The sequence below is a fragment of the Arvicola amphibius genome, chromosome 4 (genome assembly GCF_903992535.2).
Source record: "Arvicola amphibius chromosome 4, mArvAmp1.2, whole genome shotgun sequence".
NCBI classification, from domain to species: Eukaryota; Metazoa; Chordata; class Mammalia; order Rodentia; family Cricetidae; genus Arvicola; species Arvicola amphibius.
The window spans coordinates 55,768,995-55,796,074 of record NC_052050.1 but is presented as its reverse complement, the minus strand read 5'-3'; the positions used below and the strand labels follow the sequence as shown (position 1 = coordinate 55,796,074).

General features: G+C 45.0%; 1 protein-coding gene across 3 annotated transcripts in view; it reads right to left on the bottom strand.

Moving 5' to 3' along the window:
- Myocd (myocardin) overlaps positions 1–27,080 on the bottom strand; it is a 60,772-nt gene that overhangs the window by 6,983 nt on the left and 26,709 nt on the right. For all 3 annotated transcript variants that reach the window (XM_038327896.1, XM_038327895.1, XM_038327897.1), the window contains 5 exons: positions 19,254–19,429; positions 15,114–15,239; positions 10,022–10,287; positions 8,979–9,132; positions 1,349–2,245 (listed from right to left, as the gene is read on the bottom strand). In XM_038327896.1, coding sequence (XP_038183824.1) covers positions 1,349–2,245; positions 8,979–9,132; positions 10,022–10,287; positions 15,114–15,239; positions 19,254–19,429 — 1,619 coding nt within the window. The remainder of the gene's footprint in view (positions 1–1,348; positions 2,246–8,978; positions 9,133–10,021; positions 10,288–15,113; positions 15,240–19,253; positions 19,430–27,080) is intronic.

Here is a 27,080-nt window from a genome sequence, read left to right as displayed (position 1 = left end):
AACTCTCGTCATGCTGCACACCCTCAGAGTAGCGGTATTTCATTGTGAACTTTAAAATCAACTAATGTTGGCATTCTAGGCAGTGAGTTCCATCTTCCAGGATCTCATTTTTCTCAATGGTAAACAAAAGCACTGAACTGGAGTCACAGGGTTGCAGTGACAGTAGACAAGATGGCTTCTGCTCATGGCTTTTAATACTTTAACTGGCAGGTACCCAATGTGGACCATCGTCTTAGATTTTATAATCTTTTGACAATGTGATTTTTCTTCTTCAATAGTCTTCTATATGCTTTCCTAATAATCCGTTTGTTTCATGGACACAAGAAAAGTCTTTGCTAATCACGTTGGGTGTAGTCTTTGAACTGTCATTCCCATTCTTCTATAGCTCTTTTCTTATTCTGACTCAGATACACACTGGCCTTCTTTCTGATCCTTTGGCATTCTACTTAGGTTTGAATCCCAGAAAACTTTCACCTGATGCTTCTTCCATCCCTTCATCTAAAATCTTAACAATGGTCCCTCCTGTACCTCTTTCAAGGTTTTTCTGCAACATGCCTGGCCCCTTTAGTGGAGATTGCAAACTTCCAGGCTTCTCCCACAACCAGCCCTTCTCTACTTTCTCTACAAGATGGGCCATCTTTCTCCTCACTGCCCATAGCCTGTCTTCCCACAGGGGTATAGGGTTTTTCTCCTGAGGTAGAGTGTGACACATCGTAGGTCTCAATAAATATTTGATGAGAATGTAAGAGAAGGGGAAGTGCTTTCTTACATACAGGCTGTCTTTCTGTCTCCCCCAACCCACCTCATGCCCCAAAATGTGGTCTTAGGATATAGCCTAAGATAACCTCAAACTCACAGCAATCCCTTGCCTCAGCTTCCAGAGTGCTGGAATTCCAGGCAGGTACCACCATGCCCAACTTCCTTTTGACTCTCTTGATAAAACGATTTGGGCTACGATAAGGGTTGATATTAATTTTTGAGCATTTTTGAGAACATTAATCAGCAAATAATAGACCATGAGCTCAGTGTTGCTTGGGACCTGATTTTGTAGATAACTTTATATTGGAAATGTATGCTTTATTCCAAATTGTCTGTGGATGCTTATTTGCTACAAGGGCAAAGCTGAGGAGTTTGTCCTAGAAGCTATGATTTCCAGACATTTGCCTTCTAAACCTTTGTAGAGCAAGTTTGCCAACCTACGTTGCAAAGACTGGTTGTGAAGGCTCAAGGACGGTAGAGTCAGTGAGGTGCTGCTGCAGCTGGGAAACCTTTCCCAGCTCTCTAGTGGTGGGAGTCCCTCTTCCACCTCCTGAGACACCCTGTGGCAAGGTCAAACATGCTTGCTTACCTGTGCACACCCTTGGCTGTTGCTAGGTGAGGAGACCCCATGGCTCTCTCTCTGCGACCCAGAGGAGGCAGGCAGGAAGTAAGGGTTGTTGGGTGAGGGGGGCAGGCTGATGTGCTGGGGGCTCTTCAGGGTCCCCAGGGGCGAGTGCTGAGGGGAGCACTGGGGGCTGAGAAATGTGGACGAGAGTACATGGGTTTGACCTGAGGATTCCACACAGTGGGGCAGCAGCTGAGCAGCCTCGCAGGCTGGAGGGGGACTATCAGAGCTGTGGCCCTGTCCCTTCCCAGACACTTGTTGGGCTGCAAAGGGACAGCTAGAGACATCTTCCTGCTTGATGGTGGTGGCCAGGAAGGGCAGTGGCTTTTGGTCGCTGCAGCTGCTCTTCTGCTTCTGCAGCTGCATCCTCAGCTCCTCCACCTGCCGCTGTTCCTGCCGCAGTTTCCAAGTGAGCTGGTTGATCACCTTTTGCTTCTCTACCAGCATCTTGTCCTTCTCTGAGTCCAGCCCATCGGGCTCCGAGGGGCCAGAACCCCCATTCAGGCTGCTCAACAGGCTCTCGTCGGTGCAGGCGGGCACTGGGGACGCATGCAGGCCGAAACCAGGTGACGCATCAGTGAAGGTGTCTGGCAGGGAGCCTGCGGCCGACAGGTCCGATGAAGCAGGGGAAATGGGTGGGCTGGAGCTCGTGCTGCCGAAGTGATAGAAGCCCGATGGGGAGGACTGATAACTGGGCAAGGCATTGGGTGTGACAGGAAAAGTGACAGTCGTGATGTCCCCGAAGTTGGGCACAGGGTTGCCAGCACAATCCTGGAAGGGTCGAAGCCTGTCCACCAGTGCTGTCTTGGTGCCTGACACCGGCAAGCCTCGTATTCGAAGCTGTTGTCGTAACTCGGACACCTAAAGGAACAAGGGCTCCATTAGAGCAGTGTCCGGGTGAGGTGTGCTCACAGTGTATTTGTATTTGCTATTTAGGGAGCTTTGGGATATGGGGTACGCATGTGGAACTTTACAGTATATATCCATTTCTTTTTAAATACATCTTTGCGATTTCTCTCTTGCTTCTGATTTAAACCAATTTTGCGTGATTTTAACAAATCTTTTTTTTTTTTTTTTTTTAAAAAGTTATCTCCTAATAAGTCCATCCTAAGGTGAAAATAGCATGAATTCAAAACCACAGGGAATACACCTAACTTGTGGAACAAGCCAGATGAGTTACAAGGCCTGCATGGAACATCAGCCATTAGCCATTTCCATGACCACAGACCAGACTAGACCTAGAGGCCATTCCTGCTGCCCAACAGAAATGACTGACAGCTATCACTAACCTGAGAGTCAAAAATTAATTCAAGTATGATGCGTATGGAATGCATATCATTTCACACCACTACAATGAAAAAATAAACACACATGGAACCCCTGTAGTGAAGACCATATCTTCCCTGTTTTTCATGGCCACAGTCATGCAAATGCTTTTCTTAATGCAATGGTAAAATCACCTAACCCACAGCTCTCCAACCCCATCTTAGCCGGTTTCAGTTTTTTGGAAAACTGGTGTCTGCCTGGGCTTAGACATAAGTCTAACGGTAAACTGCAACAGTTGACAGCCGTTCTGGCTTCTTCTACTGTGTGCTCTTCCTCAAACCTAAACAGATAGCAGCTCACTGAAGAGCTTGATGGAAGACGCAGATCATGGGTCCACCCTGGAGTTTCCCTTCAGAAGATCTGGGGTGGGGACCAGGTATTCCATTTATGAGAATCCCAGGAGGATATTTATGCCGCTGGTCTTGGGTCAGACTTTGAGAACAAGACTTTATGTGAAAACCATTTTTGGAGGGAGTAGAGAGTGGGCAAGATTGTGCATGTGTATATGTGACTGTGTCTATACACAAATGTGTGTCTGTTCAAGAGATGGAAGCCAGGGCCTTGCATATGGTAGACCAGTTGTCTACTCTTGAGTTCCTCTCCACCTCCTCAGTTTGCCTTTTGTCTTTGTTTTGTATGGCTGCCCCCTGACTCTTAATCCTCAGGCCCCATCTCCTCAGTGTTGGGATTACAGACATACTTCACTATGCCCAGCTAAATGTTGGGTCTATTTTATTTTTCACAACTGGTTAGGTATCAGTTGTGTATTGAAGAAAGTACATGGTGATAAAAACTAGGCCCTTCCTATTCCTAGCTTCTTGATCCTCTGTGCTTTCTCTTTGAAGTGGGATATTAATCCCTGCCTTATTCATTTTTGCAAGGGTATAGATGGATTTATAAAAGCTCTTGGAATAGTGCTGGAAAATGGTTATGCAATATAAAACCATTATTATTGTATTGATACACATGTAGCTAATTAATTCTCACATTCTCATAATGTTCACAAGTTGTAAACTATGAAATAAATGCAAGCATGGGGAACTGGTTAAATAAAAATTAGTGCAAATGATGGGGTACCAAAGATCCACTAAGATTAAAGCTTTGAATGTTTGTTGACACTGGATGATGGATAATTGTTTATGGTCTATTATTAACTGAAAGAAAGTTTGAGCTGATACCATTTTAAATAAATTAAATAACAATTCATATATTTAAATTAATGTTTGCTTATGAAATTATGTAAACAAACATCTGCTAAGATGTTAACTAGTACACTCCTCACTGCGTTCTCTAAATAGCCTGTCCCATTTCTAAATAGACACATCACTTCTGTGAGTAATGCAGGAAGCATATTAAACACCTAAGGTCCAATGATTCTGTAAAACAGAATAATACATAGGTAAAACTTTTCTGTAGGAACCAAGTTTTTGAGCGATAAAAGCAAACAAAGTCATCATAAAAATACCAACAACCAAAATTTAAACTTTCATAAATCAAAAAAGCATACACAAAATGCAAATTTAAATAGTAATTCTTGGAAAGAAATTGGTGATAGCATAAACAATTAAGTTGCCAAAATGAGAATGTGTGCTTATCATTATAAAAGAAAAGGTAGACTGGAGAATGGTTCAGCAGCTTAGAAGATTTGTGGCTCTTGCAGAGAACCTAGGTTCAGTTCCCAGCACCCACATGGCAGTTCACAATCACCTACAATTCCAGTTCCAGGGGATCTGACATCCTCTTCTGAACTCTGTATGTACCTAGCATGCACATGGTACACACATATATATGTGGGCAAGATACTCATACATATGAAATAAATAAATAACAAAAAGATTCAGACCTAATATAAAAATAGGTAAGATATCTGACCCATCTCTTTATAAACAAAACATAATTTGAAAATATACCATAATCTATGTGTAGGATCATTAGCAATTTAAGGAAGTAGTGCAATTAAAATAAAAGGTTTATTTTTGATTCACCCAGTGACAGAGAAGTAGTAGTGTTTTGTATGAGCAAAGCAGCCGTGAAATAAAGACCTTGACAAGTTGAAGGCCTTCATGGTCTTCCTGTTTAAGGTATGTCTCTGCAAGCAGCAGCCAAACCATGGCTGGGAGCTGATGAGATGTGTACCCTCCTGCACCCCTGAGCTGTGGGGTCTGCATCTTGATGTGCACTGGGATGCACACTGGGGTGGAGCTGCTTCAACACGCGGCTCTGCAGCTGACTATTCAGCAAAGAGAAGTCTGGGGACATCCTCCAAGAACTTTAAAAAATATCACTGTGGTATTTTGTTTCTGTTTTTTGTTTGTTTTTTTAAGACAGGGTTTCTCTGTGTAGCCTTGGTTGTCCTAGAACTCACTTTGTAGACCATGCTGGCCTTGAACTCATGTAGATCTGCCTGCCTTTGCCTCCCGAGTACTGGGACTAAAGGGGTGTGCCACCATACCAGGCTAAAATAATATTAATGTATTTTAAACCAAAGATTTAACATGTATGAAATTATCCAAGAGAAATCATCAGAGAAGATAATAGACGTACACGTCCAAAGGGCACTGAAATCCTATTCTGAATAGAAAAAACATTTAGCAGCAAATTAAATTTCCAGGAGTGGAATGCTAACTAGGTGATGGGTTGATTTGCTGTTATTAAAAATAAAACTTTTATTGAATATTAAAAGTTATGGAAAATGTTCATGGCGTGCTAAGGAAAGCATGTCAGAAATTTATGGGCAGCAGTAATTATTTAAAAGTGGTTGTTGTTAAACAAACTGTGTCCACATGCATCTCAAGTTGGACGAAGCACAACATCACGTTTTCTCTGGCTCTTGTCTGTTAAAATGCCATTTACTTTGCTGTACACGATCATGTTTCAACTGGAAAAATGTCCCTTTACAATCAACCGCAAGCTACGAGAGAAAGCACCACAGCCGCCTTCGCTGGCATCCAGCACGTTGCTCTTGTCAAAGCCTTGCTGGACCATTTTTTTTTCTTTCAAATTTCCTGGTTTGAAAAAGTGCAAGATGGCAACTCATTATTGTTTTAATTTTGAGTTACTTAAAATTAATGAGTTCTGCACTTATTTTTAGAATCTGTTCTTGCACTGAATAATTTGGCTACATTATTAAATAACGTGGATCACATTCTAAAATAAAATGAGTACTTGTTTAGTTCAATTTCCCTTAAGAATTTCAGATTATTTGACTGTGTGGGCTTGTGTGAGACAAAGGCTTGCACAGCCCTCTTCTCTACATTCAGTCCTTCTGATTCTTGGTTACTTTAAAGTCATTTATTATGAAAAATTCTAACATACGAAAAAGTAGCTAGAAAAACACAAGGGACTCATATCCATCCAACAACTTCAGTAATTAATAGTTTATGCCATTTTTGCTTCCCTCTCTATTTCTCTAAAATTGTTTTGAGGCAAATTTTGTAATCTAATTGGTGTGCAGCTCTGTATCTATCTCCGAAAGAAAAGTGCTCCTAGACACATAGGAACAATAGCCTTATATAGCTCACCTTAAAATGGACAGTTTCTTAATCTCCAACAAATATTTTCCCAATTTTCGGAATTTTTAGTTCCTTCCCTTCATGCTCCCTCAAATTTTATTTATTAGAAACAAGATTTTTAAAAAGTCAATGTGCTATGAAAAATCACTAATAAGTCCCACGGAGTGTGTGTGTGTATGTGTGTGTGTGTATGTGTGTGTGTGTATGTGTGTGTGTGTGTATGTGTGTGTGTGTGTGTGTGTGTGTGTGTGTGTGTGAGAGAGAGAGAGAGAGAGAGAGAGAGAGAGAGAGAGAGGTCAACCCCTCAGGTTTTTTCCCTTCCTTCCTTCCTTCCTTCCTTCCTTCCTTCCTTCCTTCCTTCCTTTGTTGAGACAAGGTCTGTCCTTGCCCTGGAGATTGGACATTTGACTTAGACTTGCTGGCTAGCCAGCCCCAGGGATCCTCCTGTGCCTGCCTCCCTGGTGCTAGGGTTACAGGTATGCGATCATGTCACACATAGGTGCTGGGGATCAAATTCAGGTCAGCATGCTTGTGGTTCCAGAGGGCTAAGAGTCCATCAAGCCCCATTTTATTACTTGCAAATTGATTAACTTGTCTGTCATTGAACCCCTTTAAGACTTTGACTTTTTAAGTTTCAAAAACTAGGCTGACAAGACTGACCTGACCATATGGGAATCTACATTGAATGGCTAAAGAAAAAGAGCTATTGTCACCACCACCACCACCACCACCACCACCATGTCCTTGACCTGTCCTAATTACTGTGACTGTCACCAACCAATGGTTCTGAGCTTTGATGCACAAAGGGAATCACCTTTGGGAACTCTCCTCTGCCAATGCCACCAGCACTTCCAGACTATGTTTTCTCTAGGTCTCTCCAGACCTACATGATCTAGGACTTTTATACTTTAATTACTTAGCTGCAAATAACTTTATTAAGGTAAAGCAAACATAAATTTGCCATTTGACTAGAGAGCTAGAGAGACATTTATGCACCAAGACCCCCCTGAAATGTTGCTGTGAATACCCCTAAAGAAACCGCACCCAATAAACAGCAGGAAGTAGTATAGAGAATGATGCCCAAATTCCCAAAATTGTTTACTGGAGGTTGCAGGGCCCACGGGGACATGGCGGCTGTGCCAGGAGCATTGGCAACTGCAACTGTGGCAACAAGTATTAGAGCCTAGGCATGCCAGAGCCACTCAGACCCTGTTGGGCTGCCCAAGAAGTCAGAGGCAGAGTGAGGAGAAGGTGTTGGTGGTTCTTGGCTCCGAGCACCCAAGAGTCTGTGGGCAGCAGGCTTTCCCGCAGGACCCGAGGAACCTGCACAGTAGCCATGGAAGGTCCCTGAGCCCGCCTGCCACTCCGGCCAGTTGTGGTGGCACACGCCGGTAGGATTTGTCGAAGAAGGCAAAGGCAGGAGGATCTGAAGTTCCAGGACAACTGTCGAACCATCCAGGCTGAAAATTCCGGATCACCTCGGGTGGCCACTATTGTCACGCTGCAGCCTCCTTCATGGCAGCTGGAATTGCCATCAGCCAGATGGCTACTGTGACTATCTTGTAGCTGGCACCAGCATTTAATATCATTCATGCGGAATGTAGAATGAGCATGTTCGCTAGGGCATTTTCCAACATATTGCTATCATATTTGTGCTATGCCCATGCCAGTCCAGAACCTTGGTCTAATATAGAAAAGAGGGAGCTGTTGGGGGATGTGAATTCCCAGACCCTGAATTTCTTGTAAACAATATGTTTGCCTGTGTTTTCAGCTGCTCTGAGCACAAGACCCTCAGGAGTTCCTGATGGCAGGGGAGTGGTTTCTGGTGGGTTTGGCTGGGGCAAGGCTATCAGTTAAGGATCCCCATATAAGCTGCCCTGGAACACAATAAAGGGGGCATTCTTGTTTCAAGGATGACCTGTCTCTCTGTCTGTATGTGTGTCGATCTCCAGGCCTTTACCTGGCTTGCGAACCCTGTCCCATAGTGCAGGTGGTAAACTACAGGTGTAGTACCATAGTACACATAGTACAGACACAACAGGACTGTAGTACATATAGTAGTATGGACTTTACAGTTCCCAGATTTGGGAACATAAAGGAACGGGGCATTGTTTTAAATTATATTACTGATAGTGGGTTACCAACATTGTTTCTTATTCAGTGAGGATAAAGATCCTTACTTAACAGTGTCTGTATTGGATAAAAAGAACCAAAACTACCGAATTTCCATCGGCATAGTCAGCACTTTTTAATGGAAAGACTGCTTTAAAAATCAAAAGCGTTAGGAAGAAATATGGTCACATTAGCTCCATGGATTGTCCTTACCTACATGAAGAGCAGTTCCCATGGTTTCTAATTTTCCTATTTCACCAGAGATTGCCAAAGGTTCATCATAAAATTGATATTGCTTTAGAACATTCTGGAAGCTTTACAAGCTTCATATCTCTACTCTATGCTAAGCTCTACCCTGTCTGATTCGTAGTAACTTATTTATGCTAATAAGGAGCCTAAAGTGCAGAAAAGAGCAGATTTGAGCTTGAACAGCCTGGGGAGGATGAGGCAGGACCTACAGGTTTGGGTTGACTGCACCATAAATTCTGCAACACCCTTGCGTCTATCCCACACTCTCTTCCTCTTCTACTTTTTTACTCAAGAAGTCAGGAGGCAAAGATGACAACATATCACTGTCTCTGTGGTTTTTTGTTTGTTTGCTTGCTTTTAAGAAAAGAAAGAAAAAAATATATCAAATTGCATACCTTGAGATCATCCAGGTTTGCTGGAAGGGGGCCTGGTTTGAGAGAAGAGACACCAGTTTGTCCAGACAGACTGCTTTTGACAGGGGACAGAGGAGTATTACTCAATGGTGTTGAGGAGGAATTCGGATTTCTGACCATTTGTTCGTTAGGTTCTCTGAAAAACAAAGAGTCACTTACAGTACAATCAGACCTGCACGTGGGAGCTTGGGTAAGTCACAGAGTAATTGCCGACAGCAGTCAGGCAGGTAACAAATCAGCGGACTAGGATGGGAACTGCCGAAAATCTCCCAGCTTCATTCCGAGGACACAGAACTGAGAGATGAGGGCTGTGGCATAGCAGAGTCCACCCATGACCTCGCCGAGATGCTCTTCTAGAGGCCTGAGCATGTCATAGGAATCTTGATCATGCTCAACTTAGGATATATATGAAACTGTGACCCGAGGGTGGCCAAAGACAGGTGAAACAATCCTCACGCTAACTGTATGCGTGAGAATGATGTCCACCTGGCGTACAAATAGAGCCTCGCAATGCAGGTGCATGGCCTGGGCTCAATCTCCAAAACTGTTCCTTAGCTCTTTAGCAATGAGCTCAAACTGCCAGCAAAGCCAACCCTGTGTTCCCAGACATTCCACAGCTTAGTCTGGACATGCTAGGAGTTTTCCTCTTCTTCAAAGAACCTTGACTTATTTGCTTCCCTCCAGCCCCACGGTCCTGCAAATATGTGCATAGTTTCTAAAGAGAGTCACACTCCACGCCTTTAATCCCAGTACTCGGGAGGCAGAGGCAGGCAGATCTCTGTGAGTTCGAGACCAGCCTGGTCTACAAGAGCTAGCTCCAGGACAGGCTCTAAAGCTGCAGAGAAACCCAGTCTCGAAAAACCAAAAAAAAAAAAAAAAAAAAAAAAAAAAAAAAAGAGTCACACTCCAAACACATCGGACAAGGACATGATGCAATATAGGATACACTGGTCCCAAACTGCCAACCCTGCAGGTCTCACACAGAGAAGCCATCTTCCGCCTCCTCCCCAGGTGGCTGTACTCACTTGAGGTGTGTTTGGTGTATCCCAGGGTAGTTGAACCGCTGCTGTTGTTGCTGCTGTTGCTGCTGCTGCTGCTGGCTGAGGATCTGCAGCTGCAGGAAGAGCTGCTGTTGCTGCAGCAGCCGGGCATAGGCGGAGTCCATGGGTGGGGGGGACTTCTCTGCCTTCTGGTCTGGGGGGATGTACTGGTGGTATTTAAGCTTCTTCACCTTTGGTTTGGGGTCCTTGGGCTTTTTGTGGCGGTTCTTACTATCACCCAAAGACTTGGACTGCAAAGAGAAGGGAGACGCAGCCTGAGTTTTAGGTGATGATGGTGAGGAGTGTTTTTCTCAAATCCTAGGAATAGAGCAAAGGCAGGGTGCGTAGTTCCCTGAGATCTGCCGTGAAATCCTCATCCTCAATGCACATGGGCACCTGACGTCATACGGGGGGCTCTTGGAGCTTTCTTGCAGCCCAACGGAAGCCTGAACTCCAGTGGCTTATGTAAAACCTACAGGTAGCTTAGGACTCTGATTTGGGGACCACTCATGACAGTGTCTGCAAATACCTCAAGTTAAACACACGGTAACCTGACTTGTTCCATGGGCTCCAATGAAGCTAACATCGTCTCCACAGATCCAGAACATGGTTCTCAAACCTAAATGCACCTGCATACCTTGCCTTCTTCCCCTTACCTTTACTAAATGCCCAGGCACTGGCCTGAAGCCACGCTCTCTGAAATATAGACTTTTCAGTGCGGGGAGTCACGCTCTACACTATGATCTACACACTGTGAGGGGAGTTAAGGGCACAGCTTTGGGGATTAAGAGAAATGTGTGGATATGACACAATTATGTAAGTTTAATATATCTAAATTTCATCACATATAAGATGAAGAAAATGGCTGGGTGGTGGTGGCGCACGCCTTTAATCATAACACTCAGGAGGCAGAGGCAGGTGGATCGTTGTGAGTTCAAGGCCAGCCTGGTCTATAAGAGCTAGATTCAGGACAGGCTCCAAAACTACGGAGAAATCCTGTCTTGAAAAACCAAAAAAAAAAAAAAAAAAAAAAAAAAAAAAAAAAAAAAAAAAAAAAAAAACCAAAAAGAAGAAGAAGAAGAAGAAGAAGAAGAAGAAGAAGAAGAGGAAAATGTTACTTAATTTGCATCTTAGTGTTCAATATAAGGACCATAAAAAGGTCATCATAGGAGCCAGCTTAGTAGGTAGGTAAAGGCACTTGCTGCCAAGCCTTGAGTTTCATTCCAAGAATCCAGAATGGTGGGAAGAACTGACTTCCACTAGCTGTCTTCTGACCTCCACATATATGCTGTGGTATGCTATGTGTGCATATATTGTGGTATACACCCATCGATACCCCCCCCGCCCCCCCCCACACACACTACTAGTTGTGGGGTGGTTTTTGTTGTTAAGATCATAAAAGTAACAAGTGTCCTTTTGAAGGATTATTCTATAGATACTCTTCTATGGAAATCAAAAACCCTTCATATATTAGGATGCAATAAGTCATTGAATAGAATAAAAATTCAAACCTGTTTTTATTACAGGTGGTTGAAAGGAAAAGAGATCATGGGTGTCAAATTGGAAAGAAAGTGTAGTACCACTATTGTACAGAAGAGGGAGCTCCTGAATAGCTGGCGGACACAGTCTCCGGCAGCAGCCTCCAGACATCAACCGCAAAAAGCACATTTGAGTGTGTGTGACCTCCAAATAGCCTACAGAGTTCTTTACTCAGACATCCTATCGCTGCAAACACCTTTGTCTTGTCTTTTTTTTTCTTTTTATGAGTCTTCCTCTTGGAGACTAATGAATAAAGGTTGAAAGTATTTCTGTGAGTCTGGTGGCTTTATATTTCCCTACTCCAGAATCGATTGGCATTCCGGAGAATTAATCATATTTCTGCACCGGGTGAGTTTCTGCAGGGTCTGGTGACCGGATCCCTCCAGCTCAGCTGCTGTTCAAGCCTCATCCCCTCAGACTTGCTTTGTCAGGGGGTAGGTTGTCTTGTTGCTGAGTCAAGGGACCTGGAGATGCTTTTGTTCCCCTATATTACCTTAGCATGAGTGCAGGAACATTCCAGAAACTAGTGTGTGGCAAACATTACTGCCCTAACACAACTGTATGGTTTCATTCTTTTGCAATCACAGGGGATACTCGAGCTCTGTCCAGTTGCGTGTTTGATTTTCTCTCTACACCTCCCAGGACACAGAAGGCACCACATGCGTTCTCCTAAAGGAAAATCAGTGGTGGATCCACTGTGGTGTTCAAGTGCCAGGCTAAGATTCATCAATGGCTAGATATGGCAAGACTTCCTAATGTAGCACTGATTCAAACACACACACACACACACACACACACACACACACACACATACACACACACACCTTTACCAAATACCGTGCACCCCAGCAGAGCACACCAATGTGCCGGTGATTCTCTGAAAGGTGATGCTCGGTCCCATGGAGCCCACAGAACACAGTTCCACATCCCAGCTCCTGGCTCTCCTCTCCAGCCATGCATACACATTTCCTCCCCTTCAGCTTGCTGTAACCTGCAACCACCCTTCTGTCTGACTCTAGCTCACCGTCAAAGCTGGCTCCAACTTGGGAAGCTTTGTGTGCCCTCCTCAGTCAGCGTGTTGAGGGTACAGGCCAGTGGTCACATTGCCTACTGAGGGAGGGAGGAAGAATGAAATCCACCCTCCTTTCCCCTGCCTAGACTACCAACTGTCTGTGCAGGGGAGCCTCTTTAATTACTGTGCCAAAAAGCAAGGGACATTTTATACATTTACAGTTTTGTGTGAGCATCATCTCTGTCCAATCCTATTAAATTCCCATGGTTCCCAAATGAATGTGTTACCACTAAGCGATCACTCCACACTCTCCGCTCTCCCCAACTCCCACAAGCTCCAATCGCCATCTTGTTAAATGTGATTATTTTGGACATTGTATACATGAGACATAGATGAATGTATTTTGATTCAAACTTCGTGTGCTTGACATAATGTTTTCAGAACTCATTCTGTGGCAGTGCCAGATAGCATCCTTTTTTATGGCTGAATAATATTCAGTGGGATGGCTATGTCATGACTTTATTCACCCATCAGTTGATGGGCATTTGGGTTGGTTCAAATTTGTAAAAATGGCTAACGGTATTGCTTTCAAGATTCAAGGACTTATATTTAGTTCTTTCAAGTGTATGCCTAGGAGTGAAATTGCTGAACCACATGATAAATTTATGTTTCATTCACCGAGGGAATGACAACCCTCTCAGCAGTTTTAGCATTTTATGTTCAGGCCTGTAGGGTGTGGGGCTTCCAGCGTTGCTACATCTTCATCAATATTTGTCATTTCCACATTGTTTTGATGGAAGCTATCCTAGTGCGCATGGAAGGGCATTTCTTTGGGTTTCACTTTGCACCTCCAGAAAGACTAATAACAGTGAGGACATTTTCATGTGCTTCCTGAAAACTTACATGTCTCTAGAGAGGTGCCTGCCAGAGCCTTCTCTGCATGGCTTTCATTCTTACACGGGACACTGCTGTGGTTGATGATGGCCTGAAGACCCAGCTAGGCTAGATGAAGGGACAATGTTCCTGCTGGTTTGTGATACAGCCTCTTGCAGATTACCAGGCCCCTTCCTTTTAGGATTGTCATGATTTCCAAGAGGGGTTTGTGAAGTCCTTCTCCAGCCCAAGGAGAATCATACCAAGTCAATTGGGTTGAGTTCTACCCGAGGTCAGCTGCTTCTTTCTATTCTTCTAGATGAGTCTATACCAGTTGTTCTCAACCTTCCTAATGTTGTGACCACTCAATACATTTCCCCATGTTGTGGCGATCTAAAGATTATTTTTTACTTTTACTTCCTGTGATTTTGCTACTGTTATGAATCATAATGTAAATATTTGATATGCAGATGGTCTTCGGCAACCCCTGTGAAAGGGTCGTTTGCCCCCCACAGGGATCACAGGCCACAGGTTGAGAACCTCTGGTCTAGTTGAACCTAGAAGTGATGCATCTTCAACCATTGGTGTTTAGGTGTTGACCATTTAGAAGGGCTGGGTGGGCATCTATAGACCAGCAGTCCTGTGGACCAGTGGAGTTTGCATAGGGATGAAGGACCAGTGAAGTTTGCATGGGGATGGATTTTTTTTTTCAGTCTGTCCTTCCTCTGAGCTCCCAGCACACCTTCTTGGTTTGGGGATGCTGACAGTTTTACTAATCTTAATTATGAAAAATTTAAATATCCAACTATCAATCCTACTGTAGTTCCTCTTTATAGACAGCTTTGCCAATAACGGGAACCTTTTTCTCCTCCATCTAGTGTGCACAATGCCATCCACTCAGATGCTAAAACTATCCCTTTGTCATTGACTATTACTTTAACTCACAACCTAAAACAATCAATCCCCAGAGAGTCATATTGGCAGGTACTAAAGGTGGCACTAGAGCCGAGAAAGCATTCTGCCAGTGAACTCCAATGGAAGGTAGCTAGTGCAGAGTATTCTAAGAAAGGCTTATTGGGATACAGTGCTCTGGTAGCAGCTGTAGGTAACGCTGGGAAATCAGGTATGAAACACAGTTGTAACCGCTGACTGTCTCCCGTGTGGGTAGCCCCTCCTGCTGGGCTTCTTTCACTCTGTGGTAGAGCTCTTACAATGCCCAAGGCTTCAGTGCTGCTCCCTTCATGTAAATACAGCTGCTCCATATGTGTTTTATGGCCCCTACCAGTCCTGTGTGCACTGCAGTCGGCTGTGAGTTTAGGAAATCTTCATTTTTTTTTTTTTTTTGTGCTGTGTAATCTAGGCCGGCCATGAACTCACTATCCTATTTCTTTCCCCTTTGAGTGCTAGGATTACAGGCATTTACCACCTTGCTTGGCTAATGAAATCCCAGACAGGTACATGACTGACTGAGTTATATTCCCAAAGTGATACATACATACAGGCTTGCCCAATGCTGAGAGTACGGTGCCTGAGACTGGGTGTGGTTCCTCGTGACCCTCCTCATGCCCACAGGACTGACTCGAAAAGCCCCGCTCTTCATGGTTTCAGGGAGCCTGGCCTCAGGCAGAGGCTGGGGGCTAGACCGGTCCATACCTTTACAGCAGCATGCACAGGGAGAGGGGTGCTGAGGGGGCTGAGCCCCTGCTTCCCGGAGTCCGACTGGTTGCTTGCCTGAGAGGCTGCATCATTCTTGTTACTTTCTGATCCAGGAGCGAGATCCTGAAACCCAAATTGTAGTGTTACTAGGGAACAAGGTTGGAGGTGTTGTATCACTCGGTGGAAGATCTGCTGTTTTCACCCCGACTCCCTGTCCTGCTAACATCAGGGGCGCCCGACAGGAGGCCATCTCAATCGGTCACATACTCCAGGGTACCACTGAGAGATAAATGGGCAATCTCAGCACCAATTCCAAAAGATGGGGTATAATTCTGACTTGATCTGGACAAACTGGGGCATCTGGTTACCCTGAAGAAGAGTTCATAATACCTAAGTAGCTGTGCAAATATATGTGTAAAGATAGAACTACATATACATGTCTCAGTGTGTAGGAATGTTTGTATGTGTGCATATCATATATGTAGATAGATTAAATTATGAATGTGTCTCAATGTGTATGAATATGTGGGAATGTATGCATGTGTATTTGTAAATGTACATGTCTCTTTGTTGGGTATATATGTGTGTATACATGTACACACATGTCTCTGTGTATATGCATATGTGCATGTCTTTGTGAATATATGCATGTATATATATGCTATGTACTCACTCATAAGTGGATTCTAGCGATAAACAAAGGACATTGAGCCTATATAGTTCGTGATCCTAGAGAAGCTAAATAAGAAGATGAACCCAAAGAAAAATATATAGTTATCCTTCTGGATATTGGAAGTAGACAAGATCGCCAGACAAAAGTTGGGAGCAGGGGGGTGGGGGTGGGTTGGGGGGAAGAAGAGATGGGGAGAGAGAAGGGAGAAGGGGAGGATTGGGGAGAGCTTGGAGAAATGGGATAATTGAAATGGAGGAAGAGTGGATATGGGAGCAGGGAAGAAGATATCTTAACTAAGGGAGCCATTTTAGGGTTGGCAAAAGTCTTGGCTCTAGAGGGGTTCCCAGGTGTCCAAGGGGATTTCCCCAGCTAGGTCCGTGGACAGCAGAGGAGAGGGTGTCTGAACTGGCCTCCTCCCATAGCCACACTGATGAATATCTTGCATATCACCAGCTGGCAAGAAATGGAGATAGAGACAGAGACCCACATTGGAGCACTGAACTGAGCTCCCAGAGCCCAGATGAAGAGCAGGGAGGGAGAACATGAGCAAGAAAGCCAGGACCATGAAGGGTGCGTCCACCCACGGAGACAGTGGGACTGATCTAATGGGAGCTCACCAAGGCCAGCTGGACTGGGTTTGAACAAGCATGTAATCAAACCGGACTCTCTGAATGTGGCTGACAATGAGGGTGGACTGAGAAGCCAATGATAATGACACTAGATTTTGATTCTACTGCATGTACTGGCTTTTTGGGAGCCTAGTCTGTTTGGATGCACACCTTCCTAGACCTAGATGGAGGGGGGTGGGCCTTGGACTTCCCACAAGGCAGGGCACCCTGACTTCTCTTAGGACTGGAGAGGAAGGGGGAGGGAGAGTGAAGGAAGGGGGCGGGAAATGGGAGGATGGGAGGAGGTAGAAATTTTAAATAAATAATTAATTAATTATAATAATAAGTATGAGCACATTCCTGGGCATATGCATGCATTCATGCCCGCATGTATGTATATAGGCATGCTGATTAAAAGTGTGTATATATATATGCATGATCATACACATACACACTTATGCATGTGTGTGTTGACAATATGAATGCAGGTTCATACTTGTGTATGTGCATATGTCAGGATATAAGTATATAAATATCTGTGTGTATATGTGTGCCTGTTTTTATATGCATGTTATATCAATCAATATATATTATAGCAGGTAAATATGAAAGGGGAAGAATTGCCAGGATACAGGAAAAAGTTAATATATGTATATGTATGTTTGTGCATATGTTTGTATGTATTAACATGGATCCATGTATTTGTGTGTGTCTCATAAAGAAGCATGTTTTTATAAGTGGTATGTTTCTGTCTACTGAGAGTTCCATGAAAGGAATAATTTTCTTCTCTTCCTTTCCTATATTCTTAGACTGTGACTCAACACAAAGGGGTGAGGGTCTATATAGCCCTCCTGGGGGCCAGGACTGAGCTTCTCGGTTCTCCCCTGAAGCCTGGCATCTGTTACAAGCCCATGGGCTGCTTTTCTCACAGCCTCAGTTTCCTTGTCTGTCAAACATGGCTGCCGAGAGAAAAGACACACAGTCGCACCTACATGTTCTCTGCATTGCTCAGGACTTCGCCCCTTCTTCCCACTTTGCTAGGGAGAAGCAGAAGATAACTTGTCTTTTCCTCAAAACCATTCTTAAATGAGAAGCCGAGGAATTTGCTGTCAGAAGAATATGTGCGAGTGGTCTGAGAGACCGTTTGATGTTATCAAAGACGTTTGGCTGTGAAGAGGTTTGGCTCAGCATGGGCGTGCAGGGGAAGGGAGATGCTTTGATGCTGAACTCTTGCACAAGGAATGCACATTCAGCTCTGCCTTGTACACCTCCCTTCCCCTCCCACTTCACATTTTCTTCTTGGTAGCTTTACGTTTGCTCTGATGGAGTAGAGAGAGAAATGACGGTGACCAGTGACCGTCATGGTTTCAGGAAACTGGACCCTGAAAAAACAGTACTACAAACTTCCCCTCCTCTAGATGGACATTCCAGTAGAAAAAACCTTCCAATACAAGCTGAGCATCCCTAATCCAATATTCCAGTATCTGAAATGCTTCAAAATTTGAAACCTTTTGAGGCCAACAAGAAACCATGAGAAGAAAATGCCATAGCATAGAACTTTGCATCATGTTCAAAAGTGATAAAAAGTATTATATGAAATTACATTTAGGCCATGGGTATGTATGCATATCTAAGACATAAATGAAGTTTGTGTTTTGACTTGGATCCTATCCCCAAGACATACCATCATGAATAGATGCAAATAAATTCTAAACCTAAACACTTGTGGTCCCAAGCATTTTGGGTAAGAGATAGTCAAAGTAGATGCTTAATTCCAGTCCATGGAATAGTCCCTTGGTCACCAGGAAGAGTGAAGTCTTCCGAGAGGGGAGGGGATGGCCTCTGTAACATTCTAGAGAGAGGAGTGTTACAGAACCAGGGTCAAACCCACTACGGCATGGTGTGTCAATAGCGTGAAGTCACCTTCCCCTATGAGTGCTCCCATCTGCCTCACAGACATCTTTTAGGGGGGCCAATGAGGCCATTATGTTTGGCTGAGGGTAGTCTCCATCAAATGGCTTCTTGAGATAGTGACATTCTGTATGATGCTGGAATCCACACAGCTACCTAGCCTTATGGAGCAATAGTTCCTTGTCTGTGGTCCTGGACATCAGTGGTTCTTATCTGATCAGAGACTGTGATCTCCTCTGAGGAGATATGAAGTGCCCAGTGTAGCCAGAGGCCCAGCCAGAGTCAGCATCAGGGCAAGAGGTGTGGTTTATTAAACAACTCATAATTATTCTTTTTAAGTGTGCTTCATGTTTTTGTACACATTCACTTTTAAGTACTTGTGGGTTTGTAGAGAAAGAATGAGAACTGTACTGAGTAGGGGCGGTGTGTCCTGCCTGCCTTCAGGCTGGCATTGTAGATCCTGTTAGGGCTAGGAGCAACAGGTGTCTCCTGCTTTGCTGATAATCAGCAACGCCTTCTTCCCAGCCCCCAAGACCCTCTGATGAATGTGCTATTAGTCCTGCCAGGAGATTGCTGGCCAATCATGTGATCTCACTAAGTCAACTTATTGTACGCATGAGATGGAGATGAATACATTTACTTGCTTACAAGGTAAGTTGGAAACTAACATTGTGAAGGCTTTCAATGTTTCTGTGACCCACATTAAGAAAACACATCATCAGGCGACTTTGGTGTGGTGGCATACACTGTAATTCCATCCCTCAGCCTGAGCCAGGAGGATTCCGAGTTTGAGAGGATCACACTACACAGTGAGACCCCGACTCAGGATAAAACCACCACCACCACCAGCAGCAGAAGGGACTATAAGCAACACCAGCTATAGTAGTGTTGATATGAAATCTAAGCCATCTGACAAGACCGTGAGCCAGGGGCAGTCTGTTTTACCTGGATTGTGTCCAGAGGGCCAGCCGATGGAGCCTCGATGGCTTTGATATCTGGGGGTGATCCTACAGAGCCCTGAGGGTCATCGCTCCGAGTCTGGTCTGGGGAAAGCCCATCACTGCTGCTGTCCTCTTCAAAGGCAAACGCGTCTGCTGATTTGGAGAAACTCACCTCCGTACCTGAGCAAGAGAAGAATCAAGATGGGACCAGGGGCTCAGAGTATCAGAGAGCTGTTTAGGAAACACTGCTAAGCATTATCCCTATGCTAAAGCATACACCTTCTCTCTCCAGCGTATGGTGAGTTCGGGAAAAAATGAAAATGTATTTTAAACAATTAGATTTTCTACATGAAAATGTGTATTTTTTTTTTAAAAAGAAGTCTGTTGTTGGGGCAAATGGGTGATGTATCAAAGCTTATCGCCGCGCTCCAAACTTTATTTCCAGACTGAGCCATTTCTTGACACTTTCTATGGAGCCTATGTCCTTTTGAAACTAAATCAGGAAAGGCAGGAGGAATGGACACGCTGTGAGGGCTGCTGGAAGATAATGCGGAATGACTGCCCCTCTCTGTCGGGCTTTCCGGCATGAGAGAATCGAAATGACAGCTTGCCAGTTGCTTCATCTTCAAAGATAAAGTGGGGCACATGGTACAAAAATGTTTAGCAGAACTTAGCTAATAAGGAGAAGTGAGGCCAGCTACTAAGTTTAAATTCCTAGATGTCAGGCTTAGGTATCATCACTGAAGGAGCCACCCAACCAAGGCACCACCAATTAGAAAGGTCAAAAATCCGCCTCGGAGACTTCAACCTGACTCTTAATGTTCTCAGTGCGTGGATTTTATTTGCATGTCTAATATCCTGTGTCTTCGCAAGTCCTTCAGCACCCCCTACCCACCTCTGGACTTTTCCACTATCCCCTGGGCTGTCTTCCTATGACAACAGAGAAGTGGTGTTGGAGACAGAGGCCATCAGCCCAGATGGCTCTGTAACAATATCCTGACCCGGCTCTCACATTTGACATCGCCCATTCTCCTCCAGTTTGTTGTCTGGCTAAACAGTACACAAAGTGCCAAGGCCACAAAGCTCTCCTGACCCCATCCTTAGCACAGCCCGTCCAAAGGAATTCCAGAATTATCAGGAGCTTTTCCAGACCCTGTTCTGCAATCACACTCACAAGAACTTTTGACTCTTGCTCCGTGTAGATAAGAGACTGGGGCTCTCGCCGTGGCGATTGCGAAGGCCTCGAAGAGCTGGGAGGAATGGAACAAACGTGGTTTGGGGCTTGTCATCACCACCGCTGTTGGCATGTGTCACAGACACTCTGGACATCCGAGTGTCAAATCAGGAAAGAGGCCAGGCAAGGACACAGCGAGTGGGAACTCCAGTAACTAACCCAATGGGAAGCCCACTAACCTGGAGGGGCATGAATGCCAGCACAGCTGCTCCCATGGGGCATGCATAGAAGTCATTGTTGCTGGGATAATTATCAAAGTGGAAGGTACGAAATAAAAATCCATGTAGTATGAAAATGCCTAATGTACATATTCTGCCTCACAATAAAAGTCAGTAATTTCTTCTAGATTTAACTCTATGGATGCAGAAAGATACATGCAAAATAAGAAGTTTGAAAGAGATTCAAGGCCTGGGGTGCAGCTCAGTGATAGTGTGCCTGTCTAGCAGGCATAAAGCCTTAGGTTCAATTCTCAACACTAAAAATGATACTTCACACACACACTTATTTCTGGAACTTATGTTTTTCCACTCTGTGGTTTTTTTTTTTTTTAAGAAACCTATCCACATGAGAGAAAAGACTATCCTCACTCAAAAAATAATTGTGTAGTATTCCATCGCGTTAGTTGGAATATTTGCTGTGTGTGTGTGTGTGTGTCTAAGTGGACATTAAACCGAGGGCCTTGGGCATGCTAGGGAAACTTCTGCCCCTGAATCATAACCCCAACCTTATTAACCTCATTCTTATACATTTATAGCATAAAAATGTCCAGTGCCAAATGGTCAGGCCTGGAAGCAGACAGACAGACAGTTATATAGACGGAAGAGGTTGTATTTAGAAATAGATATGTACATCCATATATGACTACAAAATTAATGAAAAAACCTAGGTCATAAATATGTAGGAGGGTGGAGAGGGAGTTTATGAGAGGGTTTGGAGAGAGGAAAGAGAAGAAATAAATTTTCATCTCAAAACTAAAAAAAAAAATGAGAAACATGAAAGATTAGAAAAGTGCAGAGAATTACAGAAATCACTTCTTTACCCAAAAGCCCAAATAAGTCAATGTTAGTATTTATGTCAGAAACCTTCTCCCCCTTCAGCGAGAAAGACCTGCTGGATGTGTGCCAACCTCTTCCTTGAGACCAGAGTCTCCCTTCTACCCCTTTAGTCCTCCCCCCGATCCCCCCCGGAGTTAGTCACACTCTGTTCTTTCTGCTCTCAGAAGACTCTAAGCCCGGCAGATGGCCTCTGCATGCCATTTTCCTGTTTCAGCTGGGACTCTGCCTCCTCCTTTCTCAGGGGAATCAATACCTGAGATCTCTAAGGAAACGCCTTCTAGTTGCTTCTGTGGATATATGGATACCTTGTCTGCTCAGCCCATTTAAAACATTATTATGAACTATGCCTTCATTGGAATTTTCATCCCAATTTATGCAGATAATGGAAGGTTTTATCTTTGTTACAGTCTTTTACATGTGCCACTGAGAATCAGGCAGACAGGAGAAGGAGGGGGTGTCTACTGCTGCCCATCCAGGAGATCACAGCGTATCCTTGAGATCTGCCTGGCTCATGCCCTGAGTCAATGCTGCTCAGCACCTCAGAGACTCCTGCACAGGATCTTACCAGCCCCTCAGGTACACCGTCTTCTGTGCCCACCAACACACTCTGAGAGTTCACTGTCTCTGTCTCTTCCCATTTCTTTCACTATGAGGGGACTGGGTCTTTTCTGGTGTGGTCTAATGTTTCATGTGACAAAAATGTCTCCCCAAGTCAACCAGAATATGGCATCCTAAATGCGCAAAAATTAGGGAGAAAGGAACTGAAGTATGGAATTGTTCCACTTTCTAACCTATGGGTAGAAATGTTGGAAGAAGCATAGAGACAGAAAGGTAATGTTTTTCCTTTTACTGCACATGATCTGATTATATCTAAAGGAAGGGGAGGACTGAGGTGGGGCAGATTGTGTAATAGTGACAGCTAGAATAAAATAGATTTGTGAGTCCTCCAACAGGCGCAGGGAGCCCAAGCGTGATCCCAGTCTCTCAGATCTGGCCGGCTGCTGGGGGTATTCACAGTCCTATCTTGTGCCATTACCTAGTGGCTGAAGGGAGAGTGAACTCCCAGCCTTTGGACTCTCAGAGTCACTTCACAGAGGAGAGTGCCTAAACCAGTTACCCTCCTTGTTAGCCATAAAGCCCTTGGGTGGGGCCATCTGTTATTTAGGGAGCATCATCATCCCGCCTTGGCTGGACTGCAGGGAGTGCAATAGAGCAGCAAAGGACCCACCTCTGCAGGGAGTGCAATAGAGCAGCAAAGGACCCACCTCTGCAGGGAGTGCAATAGAGCAGCAAAGGACCCGCCTCTGCAGGGAGTGCAATAGAGCAGCAAAGGACCCGCCTCTTCAGGGAGTGCAATAGAGCAGCAAAGGACCCGCCTCTGCAGGGAGTGCAATAGAGCAGCAAAGGACCCGCCTCTGCACGCATTATAGACTGAGATGTCCCAGTGAATCCATGCACCCCCGCCACTCTGATCACCAGCAAGTGGTAACTTCAAGTCAAGACACTACAATGATTTTTCTTAAAGAAGCCTAGAAGTAGAGAATTTGGAATAAAAGGGTAGGCAGTACCAGTTTGCTGTCTGCAGCTTCCACACTCCTGGCATTGACTGGGACCGACGGCATTTCATCTCTTCTGAACGTACACAGGCTTTGCTCTTATTATTACTCCCCCGGGAGTGAATATAGTAACTTTTTACATCGTATTTGCATGGAATGAAACATGGCAGTTAATATATAGACGATTGACACAGAAGGGAGACTATGCACAGATTATGTGCAAATAGTATTTCATTTCACAACAGGGATGGGAGCGTCCTGAGTTTGTCATCTGTGGGGGGTCCTGGAGTTAAGCCCTTGTGGATCTAAAGGATCAGCTCTCTAATCAGTTCTCTTCCCTCCCCGCCAAGGCTGAAGGTAGCGGGTCCTCAATTATTTCGTTCACTTCCACCCTTCACACTTCAAGAGGAGGCGAGGTGATCAGATAAGATATGGTAAAGAGGCTGAAAGTCAGGAGAAAGAGGCTGTCTGTGTATCTGCCCGGGCTAATCAGAGAATCTGTCAAGGAGAAGTGTCCTGGAGAGTGTCCACGTTCACCGCAGTTAGGCAGAGGAGATAGTAACACAGAGTTGTCTGAGAACTCACTCTCTTGGAGGAGGAGGGCTTGGGGGGAACCTGAAATAACTGGCAGCTATGGACAGGACAAGAGGAGGGGGCAGCATCTTGGGTGACAATGGAGAGACGGAGAGATGCTAAAGGGGCTGATGAACAGAACGGGGTGGGACAGAGAAGAAAGTCCCCTAGTCAGGAGAGAGAATTATTCTAGGAGCCAAATACTACAGAATCAGAGTCTAGGAGACTATTTCATCAAATCATCTGCCAATCATTTAAAGACTCCCTGCCTGCTAAAGCCAATGCAACGAGGGAGCCTTGAGTCCACACAACCAAATACAAGCAAGTTGTTCATACCCACAAAAAGAAGCAGAATGAATGTCAAGACCCCAAATGTGACTGTTTGAAAGCATGAGATCGCCATGTCAGATTCTGCCAATAGGTAGATTTGAAGACCAATAAAGGATGTGCCCATCATGTGGGCCCTACCAGTTAACCTTTCAGGGCTGCAAGTGATTTGGGCTTTCCACTGTCAGGGCAGAAGAGGAGGGAAGGAAGCCGGGTGGTGGTGGTGCATGCCTTTAATCTCAACACTCAGGAGGCAGAAGCAGGTGGATCTCTGTGAGTTCGAGGCCAGCTTGGTCCACAAGAGCTAGTTCCAGGACAGGCTCCAAAGCTACAGAGAAACCCTGGAAAGAGAGAGAGAGAGAGAGAGAGAGAGAGAGAGAGAGAGAGAGAGAGAGAGAGAGAGAGAGAGGAGAAAAGGGACAAAGAGCATCCACATGGCCACACAGTTGCTTGATTTTAGAGCAAGAACTGGAAGAGTGGAGTAGTACCCAGAGTTGCTGTTGCACGCTGCGTACTTTCACAGGATGCATGAGGTACGTATGAGTTCTAGAGTTTGAAACATGGGGTACCTTTTTTTTTTTTTGGCTGTGCCACTTCAGTAGGAGTGTGAATACAATTGCCTGGGCCTCGATTTCCCCATCTCTAAGATGGGGATAATGAATGCAGTTACCTCTCTAGATCCTAAGAAATACCATCTGCAGAGCACCGAGTCCATGGCCTGATATGAACTGTTCAGTCATGTCTAGCTGTTATGGTGGCCGATATTGTTTTTGTTATCATCTGCCATTCTCAAGTTTACCATTATCAACAACACAAAGACCACCCAAGAGGCCGTTTACTCTGTGGTCAGCCTTGGAAAGGTCAGTGTATCATCTCCATGGCAAGGAAAAGTCATTTGTCCTGAGAGGCTTATTCTGGAAACAAAAGGAGTCAGCTTCCGGTAGAGAGAGAATCTGTCCTGGAAAGGCTACCAGTTACCCCCTCTTTGCCAGTTCAAGCCACGCTGCTGCAGAGAGGGATACAGGTCACCTTCTGGTCGCCTTATCTGTATTCCCGTAGAACAGTCACTTCGATGGCATTGCATTGTGACCTGGGGCCTCGACTCCAATCTCCCACGACAAGAGGCTGGCTGGGAGCTGCTGGAGAGCAGAGCGCTGGCTATTGTCCCCACAGACATGTCAGGCAGTGTGATGACAAGGACCTGCTCTGGGAAGCCCTGACATCATCCTTTGGGTATGTCCACAGGACTGGCTCTGGGTATAGAGGCCCCTTGGGGACCTTAGGCTGGCAACGGACCCTCGTTCCCCCATTCCCTGGAAGTGATTAGCTGAATGAGTCAGCTGTGCTTTCCTCTGCACAGATATGTAAAATTCTAAGATGAAATGACATCATTGGAGCCCTGGTCACCTTCCCCCGGACCCTGCACCAAGGGCCGTGAAGGAAAGGTGGGGCAGCGTATGGAAGTGCTCCTCCTAACTTTCTCCTTGCGAGTTGGTCCAGTGAACGGTAATAGAGTTATTTTCATCTGAGTACAGACTCACCATCCCTGACATCCTCTTGAATGAGAACGAAACAGAATCTGTTTCCCAGAGGAAAGTGCCGCAGATCATTCACAGAGATGTATATGTTAACAACCCTGGCTATCGCCCCAGGAAGCTTGATGAGACCCAACAATGCACTGTGGTCTATAGATCAGTGGATCCTCTAACCCAAGGGAGGACTCGCAGCTCTTAAAGGACATCGGGTTTCTTTGTTATAAGACAGATGTGAACTGGTACCAGGATAACCGGGTTCCCTTTCCTCAGATCCAGGGCAGCTCAGAAATTTCCCTTGCATCTCTTGACCCCCATCCTCATTAATCACAGAACGCAACTAATGTCTATGCGTATTTAATACTTACCCGTTCTAGAGGTCAAATCCAAGGGACAAAGAATGTCATCCCGTGTGAACCTTATATACTTTTGTTGCCTCCTTCTTTCTTTATGGGAAAACACCCAGTGTCCCTGTAGCCACCCGTGGCTGCCCCCAGCTGCCCCTCGGAGACCTTGCCAGATAACCCCAACTCCAACTGCCCGCTTCTCAGCAATGCCAGTGTGGCTTCAGCAGCGCTGATGTCATTCAGGTTACCAGGCAGCTCTGCAGAGTCAAAGGACCCCTTTCTTTTCTTAGCACTCACTCTTTCTCCCCAAATCAGCCAGTTCCCCAATTTCCTAAACCCTACCCTGTTTTCCCCAGCATTTTCCCCCAGAAAACCATTTGACATACGTGCCACAGAGTGTTTCTTTCCCCTATGGATCATTGATACTTTGGAAATTACTTCTCAGTGAAGAATGGTCGTCTTGTCTACAAGGAAGTAAAGTCATGCCAAAGCAAGCAAACCTACCATTTGGCACCGGGCCATTGTTGTTGCGTCTCTGGCTTTAAAATGCATGGTCAGTGTCAAAACTTCTAGTCTCCGACCATGGACTGGATTTTTAGTGAGCAAGAGAGTTTGATTTTAAAGTAAGCCTCAGGGTCACAGACAAACGTACGATGGATAAACAGGCCTTCGGAAGCATGGCAGCTGAAAATGGATGGCCCTTGCAACAGCCCTGGCAAGTCAGACATTGGTTTCTATATTAAAAGATTATTCTAGAGGGAGCCTACGCTGATACTATCTGGAGAGCCAGGAATCAGAGGCTGGATCACCCAAAGACACAGGATAAAACCAAACACTAGCCTCAAGAAAAAAAGAAAGAAAGAAAGGAGAAAAGAAAAAGGAAAGCCAATGAAATGATCCCCATTGATACTCTGCTCTACTTCTAGAAAGGAGCCTGGCATAATCATCCTCAGGTTTCATCCAGCAACCGACAGAAACAGATGCAAAGACTCACAGCTAAACACTACCTAGGCAGAGCTCAGAACATCCTGTGGAAGAGGGGAAGGAAGGATTGTAGGGACCAGAGGGGTAAAGGATACCACATGAAAACCAAAGGCTCACAGAGACTGTATGGACAATCAGGGAGCCTGCATGGGTCTGACCTAGGCCCTCTTTGTATATGTAATGGTTGTGTACCTTGGCCTTCTTGTGGGACTCCTAACAATAG